We start from the raw sequence: 12,004 nt of genomic DNA on the forward strand, positions 1-12,004 counted from the left end.
CCCCGCCCGGCCTGGGACCCCCGCGCCCTCCCACTCGACGGGCGCCAAGGCCCTCCGCCTCGCACCCCTCGGGGCAGGAGCCGAGGCCCTCGGCCGTGTGGGTCCCGGCTGCCCTGCCCAGGACCGCCCCCTCCTGACTCCAGCCCAGGACCCCACCCTTTCCTTGCGATGCGGAGGTGGGTGGAGGGCGCGGACGGACGGCGCCGCCTGGCGGGCCCTGCTCATCCGCGGTCGCCCTGCCCCTAGGCCATCGTGACCCTGGGCGCCGCGGCGGGGGGCGTGCTGGGGGGCTGGCTAGTGGACCGCGCCGGGCGCAAACTGAGCCTCCTGCTCTGCACCGTGCCCTTCGTGACCGGCTTTGCCGTCATCACTGCGGCCCAGGACCTGTGGATGCTGCTCGGGGGCCGCCTGCTCACCGGCCTGGCCTGCGGCGTTGCCTCGCTAGCAGCCCCGGTGAGTTTCCCCGTCTCGCGGCCTGAGCCCGCGGAGGAAGGCGACAAACCGCTCCCCGCACCCGAGAGCGGAGCCCCCCGGGGCCCAGGCGCCCTGCCCGTTCTTGCCTTGTCTCCCTGACCCTCGCTCGGCTCTTGGAAGGAGCTGCTGCCTTATCGTCTCCGTTTTATGGATGACACTGAGCCTCAGAAACGTGAAGTTCTTTACCCAGGTAGAGTCCATAACTAGTCAGCGCCCCTGGCGGGCCCTGACGCGGGGCTTGACCTCGGGATTGTCACGCTTGGCTGTGCCTCTCTTGCTCTACAAACCAGATGGCACCTGCAGGTGGTCAACAGGAGCCTCACGTTGTGGCTTTAATGCCCCAACCCTCTGTCTCCAATCCCTGAGTACGGTTAGGAAAATCCTGTTCTGATTGTCCTTGGGGCGAAGGCTGCTAGCCTTTGCCTTTCCCTTCACTATGCACAAGCCTGCCTCCACCTCTTCCCAGCTTCCCTCACCCTCTCCTGACCCAGCGCTGCTCACTTGGAAGCCCCACACACCTAGATCAGATCCCAGCTCTGCCACTTACCTGAGCAGAGTGCCTCTCTGGGCCTGTTTCCTTCCCTGTGAAGCAGGGATTATGGCATCACCTCATGGGGTGCTGGTGAGGTGAGGATTTAGTGAGGCTTTGCACATGCAGCCCCTGCCATGGCTTGTGGAAGGACTTGGACCCTTGCTGCTGAGACTGCTGGGTGACCAATGAACTGTTGGGGGCCATGGGCGTGGACGACCAGCCACCCACACCCCACCCTGGTGGGGGTTGAAAGCAGTGGCTCAGCACCAACCCCCCATCCCTTTGTACTTCCCCCTCATTTCGCGTGCACTTGCTGAGCACCAGGCAGCAGCTGGGTCAAGACGGGGTGGGAAGAAGCTGGGGATCTTATGTTTTAGGTTGTTTTACTGGGCAAAAACCCACCTGTCTTCATCTTGGGCATAAGATATGGGATAACTTCGAAGCATGAGGAAGGGCCAAGCAGCACCTAGCGCAGAAGAAAGAAGCTGTGGCAGCCACTGGTAGCCATTGAGGTGGAGAGTTTCTACTTCTACTCCAAGGGCACCACTCAAAGTGTGGTCCCTGGGCCAGTGACCTGGGCATCAGTCACCTGGAGCTGGTTAGCAAGGCAGAATCTTGGCCCCTCTCCCCAGACCTACTGAATCATAATCTGCATTTTATCAAAGGTGTTTGTGCACATTAAATGAGAGTTTGGGAAGCTCTGTGTCCTCCTGTTGCCCTCACATACACACACAGCAGCCACCTGTTATCCTCAAGCCTGTTTAAGCAGCTGCCACAGACCATTTGGTGGTGGGGGTGTGGGTGGGGGACCTGGGGAGGGCTATGCTGACCTGGGGTGGTCGGATTGGGGGCATCAGCTTGCAGTAGCCCCAGTCAGGGCTTCCTTAGTTCTGGATGGCTAAGCTTTTTCAGTTTAAGAACTCTGGGACCCCAAGTAAAGGCTCATCTTGTTGCCGGCAGGTCTATATCTCTGAAGTTGCCTACCCAGCAGTCCGGGGGCTCCTGGGCTCCTGTGTGCAGCTAATGGTTGTTGTCGGCATCCTCCTGGCCTACCTGGCAGGTATAGTTGTCATTGTCTCTTGATTCCTGCTCATGACCGTGTGGCCGTTTTATGAACGTATGAACTGAGGTTCAGAGAGGTGAGAGGACTTGCCTGTCACACAGCCAGTGCCCAAATTACCAGGCTCCAGACTATCTCCCTGGGACCTTGAGATAGGTGGTTCTGTGGCTAAGATCCAGGGAGAACTGGAGAAGGTGATGTCCTCATCTTCCCAGAAGCCCACTCCAGGGGTGAGGGCAAGGCTGACCGGTTAGGTGAGTACCTTATTGTGTAGTGACAAGCCAGAGGATTCCAGGGATCATAGGGCACTGCAAGTCTTCAGCCCAGGAGCTTAAAGGGGTGAATCTCCCTCAGAATATCAGTGCTGGATTTACCATGTCAGTGAGTTGCAGTGTAAAGGGATGGTTCCTAGGGACCCCTGGGGGCAGAGTTGGGCCAGCATGGAGGAAGTTTCTGGAGGCAGATGTGTTCTCATTAGAAAGAGAGCAGGCTTCATGTTTGACAGTCCAGGGTTTGGGGATGGCTTCTGCTACTTGCTGTGTGACCTTTTTCAAGTCACACCATCCCTGGAGGCCTCTGTTTCTCTATCTTTATTTTTATTTGAGTCAGAGTCTCACTCTGTCACTCAGGCTGGAGTGCAGTGGTGGCATGATCATAGTTCACTGCAGCCTTAACCTTCTGGGTTCAGGAAATCCTTCCACCTCAGCCTCCCAAGTAACTGGGACTATAGGTGTGCACCACCATGCCCAACTAATTTTATTTTTTGTAAAGATGAGTTCTCAATATGTTGCCCAGGCTGGTCTTGAACTTCGAGGCTCAAGCAATCCTCCACCTCAGCCTCCCAAAGTGCTGGGATTCCAGGCGTGAGCCATTGCACCCAGGCTGTTTCTCTGTCTTTAAATGGGAGACACCTAGTTCAAGGCAGTAGCAGGAGTAAATTAAGTGACACATGAAAAGTGCCTGGCAGCAGGTCCCAAATGATAATTGTCAAGTGATGGCTTGAGAACAGGGGGGATTGGAGTGGGGGGCTTAGGGCCTGACAGCCTATGGCCTGGCCCAGGGCACATACACCTGCATCTTCAGAGTGGACAATACACAGGTCCTTGGTCTTTCCTTTCTTCCCACTTACCATCCTGACTAACCTGGAATCCTGTCAGCAGTGTGGTTGTCTTGGGAGCCCTGCAGTGAAACAAAGCACAGATGTTGACCTTCATAGTTTGGGGGACAGGGTTGGGTGTTGATCTACCCACAGCATTGCCTTCAGCTCATCTTCATGTGCACTTGTTGCTTCTCCTGCCTTTCAATGATCAATTTCTGTGAGTTTTGATCCACTGGTGTGGGTTAACTGTTCAGTCCACAAAGTGACATGGTGGTGACTTGTTTGCTTCACACTGGGGCAATACTCCAACAACTAGACTCTATGGAGCCATTATGATTTATCTGCACCCCCCAGCATGGGAGAAAAACAGGTACTTCGTGGCTGTCACAGAGGTATTTTTCCATTGGGGGGGGTAAGCCATTCGGCTTAGGAGAAATTAGAGAGGCTGTGCCCTAAACTCATTTATTCCAGGGCCCCTTTGTTAGAGAACTCTTTGGCTTTATATAAAGCTAGATAGTTCTGCATTTATGCTGCTCTTCATCCATCTTTCAGATGAAGAGTTCTGCCACCTCTTTAATGTCATTTATACTTTGAACAGATAAAACATTCAAACAATTCAACACTCGAGGAGTGCTGTGGGGGAGCCTGTCTAGTGAAAATCCTCCCCTGTTTCTGTCTGCATTCCAGTCTGCCTGGTCTTGGTAGTGGTGCGGTCTGTGCATATGTGAGGAATATGCATATTTACTCTCTTTTCCCTGCCTTTTTATAGGTGATGCTGTATCATTCCATGTGGACACATAGCCAGCACCTCATTCTTTGTTTCATGACTACATAAATATTTCATTGAACAGATGCAGCGTAGTGATGTATGTCTTGACGTACCCACCATTTCTACAGCTGGTGTGGTTGGCCCATGCCCTCTACCCTTGTGAACAATGATAGTGACAATGTCAGTAGTAACATGAAGAGGCAGTGAGGTCCCACCTTTGAAACTGAGTCCTGGGGTTGGTAAGGTCTGATGGGCTCAGCCCAGCTCTGACGTCTCCCCATCCCTTCAACCAGGCTGGGTGCTGGAGTGGCGCTGGCTGGCCGTCCTGGGCTGTGTGCCCCCCTCCCTCATGTTGCTGCTCATGTGCTGCATGCCTGAGACCCCACGCTTCCTGTTGACTCAGCACAAGCACCAGGAAGCCATGGACGCCCTGCAGTTTCTGTGGGGCTCTGAGCAGGGCTGGGAAGAGCCCCCCATTGGGTCTGAGCACCAGGTGAGAGTCTTGGAGGCAGAGCTAGGGAGAGGGAATAGCAGCCAAGGGACGGTAGCACAGCCTGACCCTAATGCCACACACTGGTGGGGGATGAGTGTGGTGCCCCTCCACCTTCATCAAGGAACGGGCCCAGGGTTATTCTGTCTTTAAGCAGGTGGAGACCAGCTGGGCCCTAGCCTTGAAGGTCACTGGGAAACCTGAGCCTTGATTCCTACTGTCCTAGGAAGAGAAGTCCGGGCCTAGAGAGAACACAGGTGCAGAGTTGAGGACTTGGAGTTAACTAGGGAATTATAGGGTAGGAAAGAAGGCTAAGTGTCTGGATTTTAGAGTGAGACAGACCTGGACTTGAGCCCCCCACTCTACCCCTTACCTGCTGTGTGACTTTTCCATCCTTGAGCCTAAATTTCTTCATCTGTAAAATGGGGGTCAGAACACATGCCTCCTGGTGGTGGTCAGGGTTCAGTGAAGAGGGCTGTGGGGGCACTCAGCTAGGGGCCAGACCCAGGCCTGAGACAAGTGCTGGCTGCGTTGATGATGGCTAGGACTCAGGGAACAGCATGCACTTTACCGAGTCGTCTCTGTGTGGCTCCCCCAGCCCATCAGGATGAGCCCTAGGGAGGTAAGGTTACAGGGTTGTAGGGTCTTGTCTGTGCACCTGAGACCACAAGTGGGACTGTGATGAGAAGCAGACTCACTCCCTAATCCTTAGGACAGTGGACCCTAAGAGGGGTGGGTGCCCCTTGGAGGGGGTAGAGGGAGGCTTGATGGTGGTCTCTGTTGGAGCAGGGCTTCCACCTGGCCCTGCTGAGGCTCCCCAGCATCTACAAGCCCTTCATCATTGGGATCTCACTAATGGCCTTCCAGCAGCTGTCAGGAATCAATGCTGTCATGTTCTATGCAGAGACCATCTTTGAAGAGGCCAAGTTCAAGGTAAAGGGGCCTCTGCCTGGCCTGCCACATGAGTGGGACTTCTTTCCCAAGCCTAGGAAGTAGTCACCCAGCAAAGGACTGGAGAAGCAGTGACTAATCTCTTTGGCTGGCCTGCCTGACCAGCCTTGGCCCTATCTCCCCAGGACAGCAGCCTGGCCTCGGTCATCGTGGGCATCATCCAGGTGCTGTTTACAGCTGTAGCGGCCCTCATCATGGACAGAGCAGGGCGGAGGCTGCTCCTGGCCTTGTCAGGTGAGGCCCAAGGGTGAGGGCTGAGCCCTGTGCAGGTGGGGTACCCAGGCCAGGCCCCCTACCATGGGCTGGAGGGCCTTTGCCAAAGAGGAGACCTGGTGAACGTTCATTAAGGATAGACATCAGGGACTAAGAAGGCCATGATTTGACCACAGCTCCTCAATGAGCACTTATTCCACGCCTGCACTAATGCATTGCCATGCCATGCCTTCCACCTCTGCAGTGAACGCCTTCCAGAAGGTACCATCACAGCCCCAGCTTACAGTGAGGAAACTAGATCCAGGGAGGTGAAGTGACACAGAAGCTTGTGGTCCTTTTGGACAAGTGACTTTACCTCTCTGAGCCTCAGTTTTCTTATCCAGAAATGGAGATCATGACAGCACCTCCCTCAGCACTGTTGTGAGGTTTGTGAGATGATCTACTTGGTGCCCACAGGTTGCTGCAAAGATGACTTTTGGGGGCTGGGGGTTAAATGCTGCTGCTGGGCTGGTGCTACTCCTGCTTCCTTGGGCCCAGAGGGTCTGCTCGGGGAACTTCTTGGGGCTGGCTGAGGTCTGTGGTCCATGATGGGGTAGCTGCTGCCCAGACAGGGCTCCCAGGGCCAAAGTGCCGAAAGGCCAAGTAGGGGGATCTTGGTGAGCCAGGCTTGCCCTCAGAGGCATTTGGGCCACACCACTGTGGCCATGCTGCACTCTGGGCTGTTTCCCCAGCACCTTGCCCAACACTGTCCTCCCACCTACAGGTATAATCATGGTATTCAGCACAAGTGCCTTCGGTGCCTACTTCAAGCTGACACAGAGTAGCCCTGGCAACTCCTCACATATGGCCCTCTTGGCACCTGTCTCCATGGAACCCGTTGATACCAGTGAGGGGCTGGCCTGGTTGGCTGTGGGCAGCATGTGCCTCTTCATTGCTGGTAAGAAGGGGTCCGTGGGAGGCTGGGTGAAAGCCACCTTCCCATTAGCCCTGGCCCTGCTTTGCCAGCTTCCTATGGCTCCCAGGTAGCCCAGTCTTGCCCAGCCTCACCTCTCTGTCCCGTAGATCCCGACTCTGTGCTTATAGCTCTGACCATGTAGCAGATTGCTGCGCTAAGCCCTGCTATGTTCCTTTCACAACAACCCTCTGGGCAGGCCCCATTATTGCCCTGACTTATAGAGACAGCCCGTGCCTAAGAAGGGAGAGGCTGGCCCCAGGCCTCATAGCAGGAAGGAATAGAGCTGGTGAGACCAGATGAATCCAGAAGCCATCAGCCCCACAGGCTAGGAAGCCTCCTCGCTCTGCAGCAAGCCCAGGAGCCTGGTCCCTGTGGGCTCTGATGCTTGTGTTGCTGCTGCAGGCTTTGCTGTGGGCTGGGGGCCCATCCCCTGGCTCCTCATGTCGGAGATCTTCCCTCTACATGTCAAGGGCGTGGCTACAGGCATCTGCGTCCTCACTAACTGGCTCATGGCCTTTCTGGTGACGAAAGAGTTCAGCAGCCTCATGGTGAGTGCTGGCCCCATGGCCTTTCCCATCATGCAGTCAGCAGGGAAGTGCTTCCTCAAACTGCTTTTGTTGCAGGAGACTCAGGGTCAGTGGTCTTGTGTCCAGGCTGAGGCCCCACCATGCCTGGGGTATCAACCATCTCAGTCGGTGTGAAGTGGAGGCAGATGGGCTGGGGCAGATAGGAAACTCAGGCTGTGACTCCTCAGCAGTCTTAGTCCATCTTGGTGGACAGACAGCATAGCCGGCTTCTCTCCTTAGTGAATGATAGGAACACTGGCCTGGAGCCCAAGGTCTGTGTGAGAAGAGTCAATAGGACTGGGTGCAAGTCTAACCTTGGCCAGTTCCTTGCTGTGTGACCTTGGGGGTAATGCTTACCTTCTCTGAACCAGCCTCCTTGGCTGCAAATGGAGGAGAGTAAAGCACCTTGCTCTTATGGTTGATGGGAGTATCAATTCAGTTCACCATTTTGCTACCTTCTCATGGGTGAACCAACACAGATGTGGTCCCTGCCCCAGGGCTTCCAAGCCAATAGAGAGGTGGTTTTGGAGCATATAATCAAGTCATTTGTTTCCTCCAGGTCTCCAAACATGTACCCTGTCCAGGCCTGTTCAGGGTGCCAGAGATAGCAGTGAACAAGGTGGACAGGGTCCCCTTTATGACAAGGGCTGGGAAGGCAATGGTGGGAGAATGAACCTGGAGGACTGAGCTGGGGCATGGGGAGGTAGGTCAGTGAAAGGCTGGCCTGGACTCTGTGCGGAGTCTGGCCTCCAGTCAGTCAGGGCTGCTCAGGGAGCTTATCAGAGATCCAGGACAGAGGCATGGGGGTAAAAATTGCGTGCTGGTGCCTGGGAGGGGTTGGACAGCAAAGGAAGAAGCCAAGAGGGAGATGATAGAAGACCTAACAGTGACCCAGGTAGACAGTGTCCAAGAGGCCAAGGGAAGGTCTTTGCAGAGGGTGGGTCCATTGGTTCTGGCAGCTGGGAGGTCTCAGTGGTGGAGGACAGAAAAGATGGGTTCTGACAAAAGAGGATTGCTCCTTCATGCCCACGGGCCCCAAGTGTCCCCATGTGCTCCTGGGGCCATGCTTACTCTACGTGGTCTCAGCCTGCTGATAACTCACCCATTCCCACTATTCCATGAAGAGAGAATCCACTGGGGGCAGCGACCTCAGGACAGGGCCAAAGTTGAGGAGGAGGAAGCTTTTGTGGTCCTGGAGTCAGATGTGGGAGGCCAACTCACTTGATAGCAGGCTTCTCACCATGGAGCAGTCACTCTACATTGCTGTGAGCCCGTTTCCCCGGCCACAGCATTGGCACCTTGGATAGTGGTTGGCCCAGGCAACTGGACTGTGTGCCAGACTGTCCTCCACTTCCCAGAGCAGAGTAGAGATGGAATGGGCATGGCCATGGGCAGGACATGTAGGGGTCAGGGTGTTGCCTGGTGGGGGTGGGGGGTGCCTCAGCTCGTGACCACTCTTGACCTTTTGCCATGCCCATGCGTAGCCTTTCCTCTCTGCAGGAGGTCCTCAGGCCCTACGGAGTTTTCTGGCTAGCCTCTGCCTTCTGTATCATCAGTGTCCTTTTCACTTTGTTCTGTGTCCCTGAAACCAAAGGGAAGACTTTGGAACAAATCACAGCCCATTTTGAGGGGCGATGACAGCTCCTTCCTGTGAGTAGTTGGGCTGGCATTGCACTTTGGAGGGGATGGAACCAGCCTGTGACTCTGAGCTGGGCCTGAGACTGGAGCTCCTGCCTGCCCCAGGGGACTGGGATCCAGGACCACAACCCCTTGAAGCCTTGGCTCTCAGGGTTCCTCCTTCCTGTTCAGCTCTCTACAACCCACTACCCAGGGCTATGAGGTTCGCCAGCCTTCAGGATCAGTCCCTGCTGCTGCTCTGCAGACTCTAGAGCATCTCGAGGAAACCTTGCAGTCCTGTGGTCAGCCTGCCACGCACTGTCTCCTTCATAACACTAAAGCAGCGGAAAAGGAGGGAGGAGGGCTTTGGTTGGTTGGTTTTCTGGCTGGAGACACTTCGGGTGGTTGGGTGCTGGGCACCTGGTTGCTCCTCCCATGTGGCTACATTGCCAGGAAGGAACTTCGTTTGCCAAATAAAGATTTGACTCAGAAAATCAGGTCATTGTTTCTGGGCTCTTTGTGGGAGCCCAGTTTGATAAGGATGTATTCCCACCACCTCCATGAACCAGGTTCTGGGCCCTGCCTGTGGGTTTACTTTCCCATGGTCAGCCTACCCTAGGCACTGAGCAGTTGTTCGGGCTCCTTCCTTGAGCTCAGTTTCCTGCCTCATTAGCCATCAAATCTTGAGTTAAAAAAAAAAAGCCTTTTTTTCCGTTGACTTTAATGGAGCCAGAAGTCTTTAACAAATTCATTATCTAGGTAATACAAGTTTATTGTGGGAAAAATATAAAACATTTAACAATTTTTATAGCAATTAACTAGCTACTAAGCACTATCCTAAGCACTTTGCAAATTTTACTCATTTATTTTGATAAATGATAAAATTATTTACAGTACTTATTGTCAGGAGCAAATCACAGACACAGGGCCTAGGAAAAGACCTAACTTAGAAATAAATATATACACAAAATACTAATATTTCTAGATATATAAAGAAATATGTAACATAAATAGAGGCATCAGTGTATATACATCAATCAGACTAACAATCGAAGTGTTGATGTGTATAGCAGCCTAGGACTGTGCCATTTTGTAATGGTACATTGCTATGTAGGAGGGAAGCAAACAGATCTGGATACATGAATCTTTACATATAGGTATATCTACTTTAATAGAAAAAATATATAGATATCTGAGATAATAAAAACATCTTAAAAATACGCAGATACAGGCACATGCTGACATGCGTACCAGTGCATTTAATTTGCACTAAACATCATCAGGCCATATTGCTAACTTCTGTTGGTAAAGAATGCAGAAACGGATAGGAGAGTCTTTCACTGCCAGCTCCATGTAACCCTTCCCTCATGGTCAACACCAGACCCAGCTTAAGTGCAGTCACCCAAATATGAGAATGCTGACTGCTCCTGGGAAGGTTTTCAGTCAAGGTAGGTACTCTTTAAAAAAAAAAAAAAGAAAGTGACCTGGAATTACACCTGGGGTTTCCGAGAGGAGAACTTTATGCATTTGAATGGATTTGAAGGATCACCTGGGTTGAGTCCATTTGGGAAGCTAAGGGCTTTCCTCTTGTGCAGGGAGCTACTAAGCCCATGATCCACAAGAAATCACACTGGGCATAACAAGCATAACTTAGGATCAGCCATATTTAGGCTGGGCCCCTCTGGCTAGATTCTTCTTGGCTTCTCCTTCCTTGCATTCCTTCCTCTGGGTATGGGGGAGGGTCCTCTCTCGAATGAGGGTCCTGGGACCCACTGTCAACTTAGGTCACATCATTTATTTATGACCAGTTTTTACATAGAATATTTTTAGGTTTTATAACTGACTTTTGGGAAAAGGGGTTCTGGTTTGTCTGATCCAAGGATTCTAGTTCCTATGACTAGCCTTGGGGGAGATTGAGACTTAGAGGCCGAAGGGCAAGAGGTCAAGGAAAAACTTTTGTTTCAGAGACAGCTGCTGAGTCCTTTATTTTGAGCTATTGTTTTCTGAGCACCAACACTCACAAAGCATGATGCTGATGATAGGTAAGGCACATGTTACCTCAGTGTTCCATCAATCATGAAGATTTATTCAAATACTACTGATTTCCAGGCCTTGAGCCACGTAACATGAACCACCAAAAGGTTGCATTTTTTGGATTGCATTGTATGGAAACTTGCAAAGGAGAAACCCACTCCCATGGCAGCTGGCCCCCAAAGCACATTGAATGTTAGAATACCACACAGGGCAGCCAGGTATGGTGACTGTTGGGAAGCTGAAGTGAGAGGGTTGCTTGAGCCCAGGAGTTTGTAGCCAACTTAGGCAACGTAGCAAGATTCTGTGTCTGTTTTGCCACAGTGGGCATAGACTGTGGCATTCTCCTTAAGTGAATGTCCAGAGCACTTGGGCTGTTTGTTTTATGTTGGACATAATTTTTGTGAAGTTACATTAGAGGAAATCAAGTTTCTAATTTTTATGTAACCAAGCGAAGCCCTTTTGAAGAGGATGTCTCTAGATAGCCTGATTCTCCCGCATGGATGGCTGTAGGCTAGAAATGAGTATTGCTTCTTGAATGGAGGCGATTTCTTTGTCATTTTGGAGGAACTATTTCTCAAACCCTCTTTTGGCTACAAAATAGATGCCCCGGCATTTTCTCAAGTGCCTGATATGTGCTGTCAAAAGATACAGTGACAACATATTGAGTTTAATAACTTTAGTGGGTTTTTGTCGAGATTCTCGATTCGGGCCACACTTCATTCTGTATCATAGAATTGAGGGTTCCTAGGAGCTGCTGAGTGGCAGAGGTGGGCTCTACAGACAGGAAAAGGCTGAGGAAAGCAGACACAAAACAAGTAGTAGATGAGTGCTTTCAAAGTGACTTTCCTTAGAGGGTTAAAACACAGGAGGACTTCCTTATCCTGCCAACTCAGGGAAGCTGGGTCCCTTCTGATCCACTGCTGGAAAGCTCCTAATACTTGGAAAACAACTGTGTCCAAATTCAGTGGGAAGTTGTAGCACCTGGCATGAGAGACTTCCTGCTGATCTGGTCTGCTCTGTGATGCCTAGCATGGGAACTTAGTGAAAACCAAGGATCCTTTTACATTGTATTTCATCATATCCACTTTGGAACATGTGTGCTGGCAAACTCTGGCCCGTAAGTCACTATCCAAAACCCCATCCCATGCTCAGAAGCTCCAAATGACTAGTTCCTCTCCAGAAACATTTGAAATCTATCCTCCATGGCCACCCAAAATTACAGGAGCACAAAACAATGTTGGACC

The 12,004-nt window shown here is 52.2% G+C and overlaps 1 protein-coding gene across 1 annotated transcript in view; it reads left to right on the top strand.

The window, feature by feature from the left end:
- The window catches only part of SLC2A8 (solute carrier family 2 member 8), a 10,359-nt gene extending 1,136 nt beyond the window's left edge, over positions 1 to 9,223 (top strand). Inside the window, exons 3-10 of the mRNA XM_021714984.1 lie at positions 177 to 453; positions 1,967 to 2,066; positions 4,228 to 4,427; positions 5,214 to 5,357; positions 5,501 to 5,609; positions 6,352 to 6,525; positions 6,946 to 7,091; positions 8,610 to 9,223. Coding sequence (XP_021570659.1) covers positions 391 to 453; positions 1,967 to 2,066; positions 4,228 to 4,427; positions 5,214 to 5,357; positions 5,501 to 5,609; positions 6,352 to 6,525; positions 6,946 to 7,091; positions 8,610 to 8,747 — 1,074 coding nt within the window. The 5' untranslated portion in view covers positions 177 to 390 and the 3' untranslated portion in view covers positions 8,748 to 9,223. The remainder of the gene's footprint in view (positions 1 to 176; positions 454 to 1,966; positions 2,067 to 4,227; positions 4,428 to 5,213; positions 5,358 to 5,500; positions 5,610 to 6,351; positions 6,526 to 6,945; positions 7,092 to 8,609) is intronic.
- The last annotated feature ends 2,781 nt before the right edge of the window (positions 9,224 to 12,004 follow it).

This window comes from Carlito syrichta, unplaced genomic scaffold, assembly GCF_000164805.1.
Source record: "Carlito syrichta isolate Samal-C Ts95f unplaced genomic scaffold, Tarsius_syrichta-2.0.1 Scaffold306369, whole genome shotgun sequence".
Classification (NCBI taxonomy): Eukaryota; Metazoa; Chordata; class Mammalia; order Primates; family Tarsiidae; genus Carlito; species Carlito syrichta.